Source organism: Lonchura striata, chromosome 18 (genome assembly GCF_050655825.1).
Source record: "Lonchura striata isolate lonStrDom1 chromosome 18, ASM5065582v1, whole genome shotgun sequence".
Taxonomy (NCBI): domain Eukaryota; kingdom Metazoa; phylum Chordata; class Aves; order Passeriformes; family Estrildidae; genus Lonchura; species Lonchura striata.
In genome coordinates this window covers 4,859,701-4,878,030 of record NC_140720.1, presented here as the reverse complement: position 1 = coordinate 4,878,030, position 18,330 = coordinate 4,859,701, and the positions used below count along the sequence as shown (strand labels likewise).

The 18,330-nt window shown below is 39.3% G+C and overlaps 1 protein-coding gene across 4 annotated transcripts in view; it reads right to left on the bottom strand.

Annotated features, from left to right (window-relative positions):
* The window catches only part of PITPNC1 (phosphatidylinositol transfer protein cytoplasmic 1), an 84,296-nt gene that overhangs the window by 17,841 nt on the left and 48,125 nt on the right, over window positions 1-18,330 (bottom strand). For all 4 annotated transcript variants that reach the window (XM_085556683.1, XM_077787391.2, XM_085556684.1 and 1 more), the window contains exons 5-6: window positions 10,737-10,808; window positions 1,478-1,573 (exon numbers count right to left, since the gene is read on the bottom strand). In XM_085556683.1, the coding sequence (XP_085412809.1) occupies window positions 1,478-1,573; window positions 10,737-10,808 (168 nt within the window). The remainder of the gene's footprint in view (window positions 1-1,477; window positions 1,574-10,736; window positions 10,809-18,330) is intronic.

Below are 18,330 nucleotides of genomic sequence, written 5' to 3'. Positions count from 1 at the left end.
CAGTACAGAAAAAAAAACAACAGATGCTAGGCTATTTTTGTAGTTTAAACCCATATAAAATTCCATTTCGCTTGGAATCAGGTTTTTAGATTTGTCTTTGAAATAGCAACACAAAGATTCAGAAATGCTTTTCTCCTTTAAGAGAGCTTGTTTTTCTGTATTTGGAGATTAATCACAGGGAAATTATGCTTAATAGTTGGTTATTAAAAATGAGCAGGAAAGTTGCAAAACTGGTCGTCACCTTTGTGTTTACAATTTCTGAAGTGCAGAGAATGAGATGAAAAATCTCACAGGATTTCTTTAAAGTACAGTCAAATGCTGACCTGTTCCATTAGCAGCTCATTTCTAAATGGAACCAGAAGCCATGGAGCTCAGATAAGATGATGGGACCAATAAGCTGCTTCATGAGGTGTTATATAATTTGTGGTACTAAACAGATAGATTTCATTATCTAAGGAAAGTAATAAAATTACTTTTCATTCTACTGTAGGCTCAGTTTTGGTTTATGACCCATACATAACATTCAAAATAGGATCTATATAAATGGAAGATAACAAGTACTTGACATTTTTAGTCTGAAAATCATGTCTCCTATAGTATAGAAATATATTCCTTGGCAAGTCCTCACTTTCTATCCTAAAAATGATTATGTAGTCTCATTTTAGATAGTTAAACAGCTGCCATACTCACTGCCAGCTATGAATATAGACTTGGCTCCAGAGGCAAATCATATCTCCAAAATTAAATGCGAGCATAGATCTGATCATTCCTCTCTAGCTGCTTGTTGTGAACCATCATTTATCCACTCTGAGATTAAAACATTGAGACCTCATCTTCATTTGCATGGTGGCTGCTGATTCAAACAGTGAATTGCATTGACCTAGAAGAAGCACGCTCTTCAGAGATGTGCTCCATCAAATATACATGGGAGCAATTTCCAAGGGAATTTTCAGAGTGACTCTGCCTGCTACCATTGATGCTTTTTGGCAGATCTGCTGCAGTCTGCAGTGTGCTTCAGTCCCTCTTGGTCTTGTGACATTGTTCCCTTCAAGCAATTGTGCATCAGCCCCTTGTCACTGCAGCACATCTGTCCTTTGCTGGGCTTGGACACTTTGCAGGGCTCACTGATGAGGGTGGGATGCAAGTAAGGACAGCAGGAGTGTTTAAAAGTGCTCAGATCTGCAAACCCTTCACTGAGCTTCATAATACAAAGGAAAGGCCTTTTCTAGTTTGGACTAATTCAGCTGAATATCAAAGGTCTGGTACAGGATGTGTTCTGGTAAGGGTAGGAAAGCATTTCAAAGAATTATCTGCAATAAAAAGAGGCTGCTGGCTGCTTCCCCTCTGACCAAAGGCTCCTGAGATATTACTGACCAGGATATTTTATACAAAAATAACAGTTTTGATTCCTATCCAGGCTCTTCTAAAGCCTCTTACCTTCCCTTCCTCACCCGTTCACAGCCAAGCTGCCTCTTACCTCTGATTCCTTATAATAGCGCTCGGGAATCTCATCGCTGGCAATATCAATAAAGCAGACTTCTCGCTCCAGATCTTTAGCTTCTTTGTCAAAAATCTGCAAGAGTTAAAGAAATTCAAGGCTGTTACAGAACAACACGCTCACAAAATCCACCTGGAATAACCGTTACAAGCAGTTTCAATGACTTGTGCAACAGAATGTATTTTAAGCTTGTGCCTGAACAGCTTTGTGTAAAATACTCGAGTTTTTACTGGAACACATTCTCCACCCTACTGCTCACATCGTGTTCAGCACTTCCTGTTCCCACTGCTGTTCTTCCTTAGATTTTTTTGGAATGGAGACTTTGCTTATAAACAGTAAAATCAACAATTTGGATTGTTTTTACTGTATTCTCCAATCTTTGTGCTAGAGCCTGTCACTGTGTAAAAACCCCAACTCTCTGGACTCGGTGGGTTTTCCCCCCTCTAAGGACTACAGCAATGTGCAGGTGTTTGCTGGGAACAGTCAGGCTGAGGTGTTGTTACATGAAAATCAAAATTTTGGTTGAACTGCCTCAGTGGAAGCTGCAAGCTTCCCCAGCCCACCCATGCACACACATTTCAATGCTTTAGGACCTCGTTTGGAACAGCAAGCCTCTTGTACTATGCAAGGCAAATGATGGAGATATTTTGAAAATCCAGGTCATTTGCAGCTGCAGCACAGTATCCTTCTGTGCTTGTGTCCATAATTTAATTATTTAGGCATCTCAGTGACCCATGTGACTTACACTGTGTCTGCAATACATTTTCATCACAATTCTGAGATTTGGAAACAGTGCTGAGCTAAAAGGATATCATGAATTAGTGCCATGAAATTCAGGGAAGTTATGCATCCACTGTCAGAATCAGTAATAAGCTCACAATGTGCTTTTACCTTTGGGGCACAATGTTCTATAGATGATATTTCCAAGAAGCAAAAATATTTTTGTTTTCTTTTTTTTTTTTTAATAAACGCACTGAATGCTCTCTTGATTTAATTAAATTCTAGAGGAACAGTTAAAAACACAAAATGCCAGCAACTCTTTAGTAACAGAAATGCTACTTCATTATTTCTGAAAGCATTGGGGCTGCCTATTTAAGGCATTCAAAAAGAGCAATGGACTCCAGTGAACACAGGAACCAGCTGGTAGGAAGAAAAATCAGGAAATCATTCTTTCAAATACAGGAAAAGCTGAAGTTTGACTCTACAATTTTAACTTATCTTGGTAGTGAATAAAACAGGCAGCACTGAATGCTCACTGAGCTGGATGTAACATGTTCACACATCTGAAACTGCAGAAGAACTGAGAAACTCCAACCTGGTTGTATTTATTTTATTATCCTTCTCTAATTTTTGTTTTGCAAAAAATTATGTTAATTATTTGAACAAAGTGGAACTTTGAAGGGAAGCCCTTCTCCTGTAGTGTTCCTTCTCTGAATTGGGTACATTGATGATGTAAATCACTTCTGTGTTTAGATATATAATATAGGTCACCTTTTATAAGCTTCCTCACTTGCTTTTTGCCTAAACAAATTCAGAAATACAGAGCAGATGAAATCAGTTGAACTATTTCCGGAATAAGATGCATTTCACCATAATCTCTCTAAAATAATGGAAATGGCACTTAAATGGACATTACCAGGTCAGCTGAGACTTTGAATCTGTCCATGGTTTAGGCACAAGCCCCATAAATTCAAGCACATGCAAATCTCTGCCAATTTGCAATGGCCTAAATGGAGATTATTACCCAGTATCTTATATTATTATTATATATTATATATTATTACCCAGTATCAAAGAAATGTGCCCTGCTCTGTCCCAGACTTGATCCACATATTCCACCTCATATGAAAATAGTTCTAAATTCCTTTTCTCTCCTTAAAATTCTATGATACAAGTGGGGATGACAGATGCCTTTGCAAATCTGTCAAAACCAGGAGGAATTTTTCAGCCATTTCAACGATGCCTTATTTGCTGCCGAGGCTGTCTCTGACCATTTCCTTTATTCCAGACGTTTGCTGAATGACATTCTTACTTCCCTTTGCCAGCAGAATTTGTTGTCAAATCATTTATGCTTCTCCCTTTCTAAGATTGTCCTCACAAGATTTTCAGCTAGAGATTTAATCTTCTCATTCTATCAGCAGTCGAAAATAAGAAGTCATTAGAGAACAAGACTTATTTCTTTCTTAGCTCTTATTCTCTTATTGCCTTTCCTAGCCACAGAATCTTGGATTGCCTGAAACCCTGTAGGGAGGATGGGTTTATTGTGGCTGGGATCAAAGACACTAAAGAAACTTAAAAGTTTTAAAGGAAAAGATTAAAGGCCACAAAAAGAAGCATAAGGCTCCCAATCTGTGCAACTGTATTTGCAAATGTGCAGAAAAACTGAATGGTGAGAACAATCTGTATCCTTAAGAAGATGATGTAGAAGACAGAATATTAAATATTATATTGGAAAGAACTGGACAGGCTTTACATTTGGAAGCCAAGTGATTAATTGAGATTAAAATACACAACCACATGGAAAACAAAGAGCAACATTCAGACTGAAGTGGCCTTTTTGCCATGGGTTTTGGTTTTATTTTGGGGGAAGTAATGTGACAGCTTTTTTACAACAAACATTTATATACTTCCCTTTCCTAAGAGGAATGAAAACTCACCATGATTTAGACTACATCAACCACAGAATGACAGAAATTGGGAGAAAGGTTTCAACTGGGTCTTCTTTATGACTTTCAATGGTGTCTTCTGGTGAAAATTTAAAAAAAAACCCAAAAAACCAAAACCAAACCAAAACAAAACAACCCCACCCCAAAAAACAACAAAAGACCCCCCAACAAGCAAACAAATAAACAAAAACCCAAAAAAGCCAACCAAAAAACCCCAAATCACTGAACTCCCCCCCAAACCAACCAACCAACCAGAAACCAAAAGTACACAAAACCCACCCAAGCAGTTGATTCCAGAACCTCAAGAAAGACAACTCATACAGGACACTGCAGAAATATAAGTCCTGGTGAACTTAAATTTAATTCCTTTGTTTTCCTCCTGCTCTACAAGGACATGTCCTGGCACATCCTTTCCTACCAACTTTCCTTCTCCTGGTAGCCACAGTCAGAACAGAAAGTCAGCTTAGGATATGATGGGAAATTTGATATCCTCTTTTCTACAAGCATTTTTTACTATTTTTCCTTTTTTCCCCCCTATTTTTAGGCTAAGCTGTTGGCTTCAATTTAATTCAGATATAGTTAATCTAAAATATAACTTTTGTGGCCAATCTCCACTGCTAACCTGGATTGGATATAAACAGCATAAAGGCAGTTTTTCTGCTGAAGGCGTTGACTCCATCCACACTGGCAAGCTCCTCACTCATCTGCACCACCAGGATTCCAAGAGTCACATCTGTGCCTCTGGCTTGGCTTTGTTTCATAATACATGATTCTCTCCTGTGATGTTTGTTTTCCATCTTCAAGAGCAAAGGAACCATCCAAGGGATTACCAGCTGGAAAGGTGTTTGGCTCTGTCATTACTACAAAATGCTTTTTTTCCCAGCCTAAACACAAGGAGTTTGTGGTCAGAAGGCCATAAAAAACAGCTAATTCATGGCAGGGCTGTAATTGTGGTAAGGACTGCAATAATCACCCTTTTCTTCCATTAGAAAAATGCACAAAATATACTCTCCACCTTGAAATTCTCATCTCTGCAGATGGCCAGAACCACTGGCTGCTCCTCAGTGTGTTGCTGCACACCTTGAACAGGTTGTGTCCCCTGCTCCACTGGAGCTTTCATTTTTCTGAAGGAAAACTCCGACTCAGAACTTGACCCATGGAGTTTATTGTGTGTATCTTTTCAGTAAGTCATGCTCCAACCTCAGCTATTTCCAAATTCCCTAATTTCCTTTTGAGATTTATTTGAGCAGAGATTACAGGAATTGACTGATTTTAGACCTGCTCATGGGATAAAACTATTTATGTGGACACGCATAATTGGGAGCAATTTTTCTATGGAAAAAGATTGAATCTGGCTTTGAGAGGAGAAAATTTGGCTCCCTGACCTGGCTGGGAATATCCCTGTGTGCCACAGAGTGGGAGAGGCAGTTATATATTTATCTGCAGTCTTGCTCCCTGCTCCTTTTGATCTCCATGTCATGACTCCCCTATTATTCCATCTCTTATAAAATATCTCATCAAGATTTGTGCTTTCTGGACAGAGAACTGGATTTTTATGTAATTATGTCAAAGTAGCTGTGTTTCCAAGACCGCAATAGACTATCTATAATATTTACTGGGATTAGGTTTTTAAAGTCACATCTAGTTCAAGTGCCAGATTTACTGACTAACTTCAATAGTTCATTTAGAAAAATGAAAAAGTAGAGGCACAACCATATCACTTGTTCACACTCTGTCAGTGTGGGCCTTGTCATATGTTCTGTGATAGCCATATGTGCTTGGGACAGAGGATCTGCAGTTCAACAGAGAGAGCTCTTCCCTCAGGAGGAATTTTAGACTAACCTTTCCACTTGTTTGCCTTTATCTTTTCAGACTTCATAGAGGGGGAGAAAGCCTCTAAAAATCATTATTTTTAAAATACAATAATAAAATAATGTTTTTTTTTCATTGCAAATTATGGGATACTCAGTACCATCATACAGGAAAAGTCCAGGTGCAAATAAAATCATCCTCAAAGTGTCCCTTGACTTGACTTTGCCATATTTTGAGTGATGCCCAGCAATTCTTTTGACAGTTTCCAGAATGAGATCCTGTGGTGCAGGTTAAACCAGGGCACAGCTGAATCCTTTTCAGCTGAAATCACTGCTTCATGGCAGTTGCCTTAAATAGTGAATTTACATTTAATTTCCATGTGCTATATTCAAGTTTGTTACAACCTAGTTCCACTTTACTTAGATAGGAGACAAAAATAGAGAAAAAACCATCCTAAACTCAACCAAACTAGAAATGGATTTTTTTGTTAGCTGCCATATCTAATTTTTTTTTTTTTACTTTAGTTTCATAATCAAGATCCAGACACTGAGTTTTCCAGAGAAAAATGTTATGCTACGAAGTGCAAGGCACTGAAAATTTTACATACAGTGAATTTTCATTATTGACAACCTTAGAATTATTTGACAAGCTGTACTTTTTTTATGCTTTCCCCAGACACCATCAGATGGCAAAAAATCACTGCCCAAATATCAGCAGCAATTAATTCTGTGACTAAAAACCAAAACAAAACAAATCAACAGAAATCAGTCAAACATAATGATCCTTGTGCAACAAATAGGAAAATGGAATGTCTCTGTGATTGAGTGATTTGCTTGAGCCCACCCTGCTGTTGCTGTACCTTCAGCTGCCTTGCAGACATTTTCCCCAGTAGCAGAGGCTGCCACGCAGGGACAGTGTGGCAGTGCCATGTGTGACATGGCTGGGCATTGATTGCAGCAGCCACTGCAGCCATATGGTGTGGCCCTGTAATCAACACAGCTGATTGCAAGGCACAGTTGGTGTATTCCCCACGAAAAGGAAAAAAACCAAAATGTGTGTCTGTAGTGCACACTGAAACTGCAAGAAAAAGAGATGGGAGAAAAGTGAGAACAAGGTGACAGTTCTACTAAATTGGTCCTTTGTGACACAAATACTGAGCAGTTCATTGGACAGCTGAAAGAAAATACCCGTCCAGATAAAGAGCTTAAGGAAGTCTTCTAATGGAAAGCACACACTCTATTTATTGACACACAAGCAGCAAATCCCACCCTCCTGCCCAGATTTCTACCATTTCACATAGTAGGTTCCTGTAAGAATTCTCTCTGTAAGGATGTCCTTTATGTTTTAAATATTCAGAATGCAGACTTTATCTATCTATATTCAAATTCCCAAAGTGCTACTTTTGCAATGGGAGAAGGGTGTGATTGCTGTGCCCGTTTACACTGCTCTGTGCCCACCGAGGCTGGTGGCTGTAGGCACCTGCACTTCCCCTGCCCAGCACTGCCCAATGCCTCCCTGACCAATGGAAGCAGCTCAGGATATAAAGGGAAGCAATGTTTTCATGGACTCTAGATGCCACCTCCCATGTCATTTACATCTCATGAAACATTCTAATTTTTAAAGATTCCATTCTGTTATTTCAAATAAAAGTAGAATCAAAAAAAAATTTCTCTTTAAGAAGTTGACTTTTAATTTAAAAGATCTGCAAGAGGAAATACTGACTGGCCTGACTCACTGGTCCAGCTTCTGACAGTGCTAATGAAGCTGTAAAGCTACAAGGTAGCAGGGACAATATTTGATGTACTCACATGCTCATCCAACACTGACTCTGTTTTTCTAAGAATAGAGTTGCCATGGAACAACTACATGGGATACATTAAAATCAGCTGCTTTGAGCACTGAAATCACAGCTCAGTGGATTTATGGTTCTGCACTACTACACAAGGTTACTAAATAAAGACATTTATTGTCCATTGTTCTGTCAGTGTCTATATTTGTGCAAATCAACTGCAAACTTTAACAGATTGGAACAAGGATGCTTTAACACATTTAAAATAGCTTAAGATGATAATGAATTCTAAGACATAAAAAAATTGGGTTCCAGAGCAGATACCATCTTTCACTAGTATTACTACTTTCTTCTATCATGCCAAATGGGAAGAAAAATCAGTAGGAACTTTGCATCAAGATATATTGCAATAACCAGACAACACAACATGTTCAATGAAATAATTCTAATAACATCCCACCCTACCAAATGACAGGGACCCAAGACCATTTATACTTGCTTTCTTTCATGGATCAGTGGAATTAGTTTTAGTATCCTTATATATAAGTATTGCTTTTCATAATCAATATCTACTTTATCAGACAGTATGGAAATGAAGAATAGATCAGAGTGCAAAAATTTCAAGAAATCTGTATGATCTAAAAAAATACATTAAGAAATAGCTGAGTTAAAATCAGATTTGTATTACTGCCCTCATTACTGTAACATTAATATTCATTCAGTCTATTTTGCATTACAACTGCAAAATTTACAGAAGGTTTTTTTGGATTCATCAGACAAGGCTGATAGTTGATAGTAGATACAGTGTATCTATGGGAATCTATAGGAATCTATAGGTGCTATACTTCCTGTTGTTTTCTACCCAAACAGTGACATTTAATCTAAACTCGTCTGACACAAAGGAGAAATGCACTTTGCAAGTTCTTCAGGGAGGTTTAAACCTGCCCATTGGGTAATGGGAATGAGGTTGACTCCTGCTCCTAGTTCCAAGGTGTTTGATTAACAGAAGCCTCTCCATATTTAGGAACCTTCCAGCATTTCAGTGTTGTACCAGTCATGTTGGTGGTCCCAGATAAAGGTCACAGGAGCACAAAAATGTAGATCTTCCATTGGTTTACTGTGTTCACATCAGGGAACAGCACAGTTCTCAGAATTACAAAATCAGGGAAATTAGGGCTGGAGTGAAACCCTCTAATTTGCTCCTGCTCTTTTTCCTCCTCAGTTCAAATAGGGGTCAGTGAAATCTCTTAATCTAGGCAAACACTGGCTTAGTCTGTGACTCAGATGCTGCAATAGAAAGGTAATATGATATTACCCCACTGGCAGTCTGGCAAAAAATGACATTGGAAGAGCTGGATTCAAGCAGAATAGAGTTTCTTTGATTTACATCACTGGAGTATCCCACCATGGGCTTACTCTGTGCCACTTTCATCTGAATTCTCTGGCTGGATACTATTCAGGGCTTAATTCACAGTATTTTAGCCACAAGCTGACACACTGAAAGAATTCACTCTGCTGAAATAGCTTCAGTTCTTCCTCTGTCAGACAGCAGCCCAGATCATGTCTGCTCACTGCTGACATTATAATGCACCAGAAAATTAGTCTGCACCCTCCCAAAACCAAAGGTGTAGGCTTGCTCTGAATTAAAGTGCTGCCAAAAAGCAGAAGTGAACATTAAAAAGTGCATAAATTACACGATGTTCATCTAGCTGGTAATGTAATACACTTCTTTTTAACTCACTCACTGATCTAGCTTAGAGTAGCAGCGACTGTGAGTGGTTGGTATCTGGTGGTTAATAGATGATCCCTGTCATGTTCCCAGTGGGAAAGTGTCTGCATGCCAAAAGCATTATTCCAAATTCCACCTTGTTCTTGTACATGTAATTATTCTGCCATAAGCAGTGCAACAGCTGTTAGTGTCATGAACAGGCAGCCCCAAGGGGCTGAGGGAAATGTACCTCCCACCTGGAGAACAGAACACCTTCCTCTTACCAAGGCTGCTGGAGAGACACCCCAAAACACTGGAGGGCTGTGCTCAGACCCCTTAAAATCTGCTTGACTGCCTTTTTCCTTTTCAAGAATGAGTTCAAACACCCCATCATTGGGTCTCTGTTTCAAAGTTCAAATTTCCAGACATTTAAACTTTGTTTCACGCCTACAAGAAACCTCTGCCCATAAGGCTGCAACCAATGCATACCAAAATGAAACAGGGAGAAACATATTTGGTATGAACCCAAGGGTTCAATTTCCACATACTGAGCTTTAGTGAAAGTTATTTTTTCAAGGAAAAAGCAGACTCTGCCTTGCTCTCTGCACAGCAAAGTCTGACTGACCTCCTGCCTTCTGCTCCTGAGCCTCTCTGATCAGCAGCTGCTGGCTACTCACTCCCACCCTTCCTCTAAAGAGGATTTTACTTAGTTAATTGTCCTTCTCATCTCTAAGCTCTAACTCTGGAAATTTTTAACTTCGGGTAAGTGACTGCCAAAAGCATCACCTAAGTTCACAGCCATTGTTCCCCCAAGCTGCTTTCTGAGACCTCTCATCTCTGGCCATTGTTTAGTTTCCTGTTTGCTCTTCCTGACACCTCCTTGGAATTCAATCCCCTTTATTCAGAGATAATAATGTGAAACACAGAAAGTGGAATACAAGCACACACAAAAAAAGTCCCAGTCATCTTTTCTTTACTTTCCATAAATTTTCAACACGACTAAATTCACATATGTAAATTATGCTGTGTTTAGAGAAGGAACAAATAGAAGAGGCAGGAAGGAAGGTGTGTACATAGATCTTTCATCTCCTGGTACTTCAGAGGTAACTTCCCTGCTGCTGCTCAAGACCAGGGCACCCAGGGAGGGGCAAGGGCACAAGTTTGATGGGGCCTTTTTCCCAGACTGAGAGACCTCCAGACCCCAGCCAGACTGTGGTTAACAAAGAGGATTAAGTCAATTTTTGCACAAGGTGTCATACTTACACTGTCATTGCTTCCTTTGTTGTCCTCATATTTTGTCTCTATATGAATGGAGAATTTAGGCAAAAACGAACACTGCAACAACAACAACAACAACAAAAAGTTTAACACAAGAAATATGCCTTACTTCATCAGCTGACATATTCAGTACATTCCTTTTGGCATCACCTTTCTTATTTTTTTTTCAGATTATTTCAAGAAAAAAAGTAATGTTCCCAGAATATAAACCTGAAAGGTTTGATGATTCTGGAGGGATCCAGAGAGTCTATCTTAAAGCTGAAAATTATAATGAAGATACAAATAAATCAGTATAAGCAGTCTAGAATAATTAGATGCAATGGTTTTCATGCTCGCTATGTATGAATGTCCTGAATGTTTTGTCAGAAATTCAATTCACTAAGATCTTGAGAGCAACTCAATATCCCTCATTATAGACCAGTCTATCCCTCATATAGAAAAACCCAAGGACACTTCACCAGATGCAGGTCCTGACCAAACAGACAGCAGTGCTTTCATACATTAGGCTTTTTCTTAATTTTCAGTGAGAAATGAATTTTAGCATAATTTCCTATTAATGAAATTTAGATGGATTATGAGCCCCTGTGAAAATTCCTTTATACTAGATCAAAAAAAATCTTTAGATAATAACATAAAAAAAATACACCAATGTTTTCCTGTTAAAGATTAATATTCTATATTTACATGGGAATAAATGTATTTTTCTGAGGATTGCTTAGCTTAGTTGTGTTATGCAGACTAGGATTTGTAATACTAGGCAACATAATCCCATCTAATAAATATTTCACATACATTTGATTTATCATTTCACAGTTCTTTCAAAGCAAGTTTTCAGACAGGCAGATATAACAGCTGTCTAACCAGCTCTACATGACACTAGTTCAGCATCTTTGCCATTAGTCACCAAGGCTTTCCCTGCATTAACTGCCAGTTCCTTGTGTGATACATCATTAATCCCCTATGGCAAATGACTCCTTCATGGGCTGTACATACAGGTTATACAATGAGGCTGGTGGGACACCTCAGTGTTCATACTGCTGCTGGTCCAAGTTCAGGCTTGAAAACATTCAGAGAGTTCCTCAAGGGAGGGGCTGGTGAGTAAGGGAAGAGGGCATTTAGGAGGCCAGGTGTAGTGCAAGAGCTGAAATCAAAGGCAACTCCTTGGAGACTGCAGCAAATACATCCCTCCTTCAATGGGTATCACTCAACAAGTCATTGTTCAGTTTTCTTCTGATCACAGGCTATCCACTATCAATAAGCTCCTCTAGAATCAATCCTTGTCGAAAAAACAAGTGAGACAGATTCCTCAAAATAAGGTTCTGGTGCCATGTAAGGCAAAACCCCATTATGCTGCTGATCTGAAGCACAGCTGCAGTTTCAGAGGGAATTATGAATAAAACCAAATGCCATATTTCCCTTTGACCTTGGTATTAAAGAAATACCTGCCATTTTCAATCACTGCCAGGAGGTTGCCAGCAATGAGTCAGGTCATGACACTGAAATGTCACCGTTCCATGTACTGAACATGAGACTGCATTGGGCTGCCTGGAGCAGCTCAACAAGCCACTGCTTGAGTCGAGTTGTTGATTCCTGTGACCCAGAATCTAAACTCTAATTAAAACAAGAGTGCTTCTAACCTTGTATTTCAAAAAGAAGCATTAAGAAAAGACCAGAGTTCCTTAGAATAGCATAGAAGAATGGCGCCATTTACCTCAAGCCACCTCATTAGAGAGCCACTTTCTGTAAAGCCACCCACAGGCAGCCTCTCTGTGTGTTTAGTATGAAGGAGAGAGCTGTAACAGCCTCACTTGAGATTATAAATGGTAACATGGGCTTACCCCAAATGAAAATTCAAATTCACCAGAAAGTCCTCCACCGCAAAAATCTCCCTCAGAAACTCAACTAGCTGGCAATCACTGCTCCAACAGCTGTGGGGGGTCTCGCTGCCTCACAGGAACACTTAGCAGGGTCTAAATTTTTGAACATTTCACAGAATGTGTCTCATGATTCATCAGCTGCACTCTGACTAATTGGCAGAGGGCTCTGGCAGAACCAGAAAACTGTTTATGCATCATTCAAAAGACTATTATTCATCGTGCAAAAAGTTGGGTTTTTCCCCTCAAGTGGCAGTGTATTTACTTAAATGGGGATTAAAATTGTTATGCAACAGTCAGAAACAAACTGGGGAGTGAATAGTAGGTAATAAACCTTTCTGGAGATTCTTATTTTCTTCTGAGCACCACTCCCTTTCTGCTCTGCCTCCTCTGGGGCCTGTGTTCTTCCAGCACTGACCTGGAGGCAATCGATCCTGAGCACACACAGGAATGCACAGGGCACTGTTTCCAGCTCTCCATTTCACTGGAGGCAGCATGCAAGGCTCCTCTTGGGAAGGAAATAGTGGCAAATTCAATCTTTAACTTGAAATGAAACTTAAATTCTACAGAATAATTCAAAATCTTCAGTGATAAGGTGTCTTTGTGTAAAGGTCTCAAAGGAGGCATTTCCAGGTATTGTCACCTCCAGATTTTTTAGACGTCTTATAAAGGCCTGTAAAAATTGTCATTACCCCAGCACACCTGTGACACTCAAAAACAAATAAGGGGAATCTTCAGGGCTTTTTGTTTGTTCTCCTAAATTTCCTATTTTTGGCACCTCGATTTTTGAAGAACCAGGAGAGGTTTAAGGCTCAAGAGAGCACCAGTGCAATAAGAGGAGGGTGAACCAGTAATTACCAGCGTGAGCAGGGGTATTTCCATGTTAGAATGAAGGGAATGAAAGCAGCATATGGAAAGCACAGCTTCCAGTTGCGTTTGCAATTCCCTACACATAACCTCTTGAAAAACGCGAGGCCTATTTTTAGCATGATGATTGATTAGCGTTGCCATAGCAATGAGCTACACTTACAAGAACAGGGTAGAACCGAAGTGTGCCAAAACACTTGCCAAAGTCTTAAAGAGACAGTCAAACACCTGCGGGGTGTGACAATCATTTAACAAAGAAGGCTGTCACATTCACCTTTGCATAGTAATTCTACCTGAGGTGGCTGTGGGAATTACTGGAGTTGTCAGCAAATATGTTGGTCTTGGAGAGGCTTCTTCACCCCCTGGAACCTGCTTTGTGTGAGCGATGCCAGTTCATCAATGCTGTTGCAGCTGGTTTCATTTTCCATGTGGTTTCTGCCTGCAGAATGTTCAAAGACCTACTACAGACCTCATCCTTCCTCTTCACTGCTCCTGTTCCTTGTGCATATTAATCCACAATCCTTGGCAGTTATTTCTGTACAGTAAAAATTAATCCCACTTTTTTTTTTTTTTTAGCAGCAGAAGCATATTTCCCTAAATCTTAACATAAAAGCCCAGCAAGGCAGACATTTCATGTAAATGTTCTCTCTCATCTTCCACCACTTCTCAGACTGATGATTTTTTTATCTGGTCACATATGCATTATTCTGACAACACAGGTGGAACTGGATTCTTTAGAGAGCAATCTCCATGGAGCCTAAAGACAAAGAACAAAGTGACTGCTACAATGAAGTGAGAGTGTTCAAGCAAATGAAAACTTTTCCACTCCAATACATCACATCCTCAAAATTTTTGGGCACTATTTTGGTACTCAGGGAGTAACAACAGCATTTCTTTATTGAAGGTCAAAAACCAGAGAACAAGAAATGGAATCTCAACTTTGTTGTAAGCAACAAAAGGGATGTGGGACTGTGGGGTGGTGGAAGATGGAATGTTCAATGTTTTTTGGAAAATGGACAATGGGGAGTTATGGACTCCCATCAGATTGCTCCAGACAGCTCTGCATGTGAGCCCCCAGAGCTGCTGTGTGACCAGGTCACCCAGGCACAAACCAGCATCAATCAGGGTGACAAGGCTGGAAGAGAATAGACGGAAAGGGCTGGGCAGGGTGATGGCATTTGGAAGGTGTGACTCAGTGAGAGGGAGGAGAATTTGGAAAGCAAGATAAGTCCAGGAAGGCGGCAAACAGCAAACAGAACTGATGTTGAGTGGAAGGGAAAAGAACAATGCAAAAACAGGGCTTGAAAATAAACAAGGGAGCAAAACTCTCATAAACAAGCTGAGGAAGAAAACCACTATTTGTATTGTATACAATAACCTGGAGATGCAATGATGAGTAACAAGTTGCCTCCAACTGCTATAAAAATCTTATCTCTGGCTTTGCTTTTCCCTTAGGATCTCTTTCTTTGATACATGGGAACAGTAACCTGCTTATTGAAGAAGAAATGAAGGGAAAAGCAGCATGCACAAGTGGAAATGACAGTCCCATTCATCAGAGAGGGGGCTGGATTGCTTTGGAATAAGGCAGTGCTGGAAAAAGGGGAATTCTCCCAAGCAGTTTGAGTTACTAATTTCAATGGGATTAAGCTATTAAAGGAGAATACAGGTTTGCAGCTCTCTAAAAAATGTAATTTTTTTTTCTTATAAATATTACACAGGTCCTTCCTTTTGCTGGAACATCTACTAAGGGAAATAAATCTGTGTTTTCCCAGGACAATGGCATCAGTGAGCCTGTTTTCTGAGTTGGGGGGATAATATGGGAGGATGCTGGCATTAATTTTGCATTAGGTTCTAATCCTGCAGTATGGATTCTTTGTACTGCATTTTTGATGCAGACACTTCAAATCCTCAAGCTGCAGAAAAGTTTCAGCCCTGAAGAGTGGGGGGTTAGATCCAAATTTCAAGGGCTGGTAATCAGATAAAGAGAACACAGGAAAAAACTCTACAGCAATGTTTATCTGAAACAACTGTTTTCCTTCTCAAGTCATCTCATTATAAAAATAACAATACAAAAACATTCCTTCCAGATAATTTACTTCATGGATAAACCAGCAGCTAAGTGAAGCACAAAACATGCCTGTTCTCAAAAGTAATCAGAAACCAGCAGGTCAGTAATGGACCATTTAGTAACTCTCACTCTGGGGCCTTGACACATACCAGATGACATAATTTTATTTTCCTCAGTCATTTGCTGTAGAAGAATAAATGTCATTGTGATAAATCATCAAAGGAATTGTTGTCTCCTGCTTTCTGTTCCATAACTAATTTTCATAAATATTCTGGATTTATATTCTATTCATGAGGATGTTTGGGATGTTGAAGGAATGGTCCTCCTCCTTGTACAGAGCAAACAATGCCATTTTAATGTTTGTTTTGTCTATATAATTTTGAAACTAACAATTGTCCATAAATTATGCACAAAAAAATTATCCAGCTGTTTTTAAATTTCAGCCCCAGAACTGAAATATTGCTAACAACACCAAAGCCATTCAGCTCAGGCAAATCTGTTTGAATTGATCCCTGGTAAACATTTGAGCTGCACCTTCAAACCCAGAGTTTGCTTAAATTCTCTTTGTATTTTTCCTAACCACCTTCTACTCCAGCTTGAGAGCTAAACTTTGGCTCATTTTCAGTGTACTTCAATCACATGAAGGTTTTGTACCATGGTTTAGTCACCAAACATGATCTGATTGTTTGCTTGAGGCTCCTCTCTTTTTTTTGTCCAGAATCTCCACTGTCACTTGAGCAGGTCAAATGGATATTTGCACTGTGCTGTTTATTTTCTAACAATATCCCAATATAGGTAAAGAAACTTAGTTCTATGCAATTCTTTTGTGTTTGGTTTGCAGTAGACACAAGTTTGCTTTCTAGTTAATTATTTCTAATCTTGCTGGGCAACCTCAGAAATAAAAATAACAAAGCCTCCTGAAAGTTCAGTTCTTGCCACTGTGAATAGCATAAGTATTTTCCACTAAAGATACATATTTGCAGGATACATATTTCCACTAAAGATACATATTTGTGATAAGTTGGTGCACAAGGGTTGTTGAGAGATGCAAGGCATCTTGTCTCCATCTTCCAAGAGAAAAAGGCCCCAGCCCCTGACTAGCAAAGGAATTCTTTCCAAAGCCAGCAGCTAACAGCACCCATTCCCCAGGAGCAGGTGTAGCTGGGCAGGAGGCACCTGACCACACCCAAGTCCTGGAATTGCTTATGGAGTGGAATCCATTGGAGTTACTCCTATAGGGCTGCAGTTCTGCTGCATCCTAAATATGGGATCACGGGTTTATTATCTTAAATCAACCTAATCACAATATAAATGGATTTGTAGATAAAACCTAAACATGTATTTTAGCAAGATATCTTATCAAGTTTCTAATGACAAGATCAAAACCAAAGCAGCTCCAGTGTCTATCTTGAAGACACTTTCTCACATACAGGTCTGAAGTAACACCCTAACCACTAAAACTCTGAACTTTACAGAAATATCTTATTCCCTAAATAGTACCTCCAAATCTGGATGACTTCCTTTGGCTTCAGCTTTGACAGTATTTTTTGACTTCCTCCTCCCTCTCCATGTCAGCAGGAAGCTTTCAAGGATTAGCTTTGGCTCTGATACAGCACTCCTTGGGACAGTCCCCATGTGTCACCTTCCTGAGAGGAAGTCTTTTGTAAGGCAGCTTTAGTGAGGTGCATTTGCAAATGCTCTCCTGACATGGCCCTATAGCACAAATTACACCCCACAAAAGCATCACTTCTGCAATAGTTCTGTAAAACTCATTATCTTAAGTGTGGCTTTTGGTTTACTTGTTGTTAACATGGTTGTCAATACCCAGTAGCAGATGTGGTGTTTGCTGTCAAATTTAGGGGGTTGCTGTGTAACAAATACCATTGCTTAAAGCAGATGCCATCATAACTGGATCCAGATTACAGAGGACTAATATCATGACAGTGTAATTTCCATTCCTGTTTTCATGCATCCAATTGCTCTCGGCTTTTTATACAACCATGGTACAGAACAATATTCTGAAAATTATTTTTCAATGCCTGATGAGCATTGTTTCTTAGATGTCCTAATTTCAGGTCTTCAAGAAGGTCATATTTATGAATTCCATAATATTCACAGGAGAATCAGATTGATGAAATTATTCCATACTGCATTTCTAAATGCCAGAATGCTATTTCTCAACAGCTTACATATTTTACAACTGAAAAACCTTAAGACTGTCAGTAAGGTTCAGTCTGCTGTTCACATCCTCTTCCAAATCACTAACACAAACTGAAATAACATGCTGAGCCTTTAAGGTCCTTCTCTTTATTTAGAGTGGAATTTACAAGGTTAATAAGGTGTGAACATACCACAGAGCAGTACATACTTGACTTGATAAGATTATGCTTTATTTATCCAGTTATTGGCCTGCCTTTAGAATGAGTTTTCCTTGAAATGAGGCTCAATTTGACTCTCACCATTTCCCACAGATCCTTCAGAGAGAATTTATGATCTTTAGGAAAAGGGCTTCCAAGCTATCTTACATATTTCGGGCAATGTCTGTGGGCTTATTCTTTCTTTCAGAATTCTCTAATGGATACAGAAGATCAAATTTAGAGAAATATTCCAGACAAGAATAGCAATTATTCCCAGTGGTATGTTTGACATTTTTGTTCTAGATTCAACAGTTGGAGGCAAAGGCACTGTCTCTGTTTTCCATGAAGATAAATTCATAGCCCATCAGCTCCATTAATACATATTTTAGATTTTTGTCTGAAGCAGAGTTTTC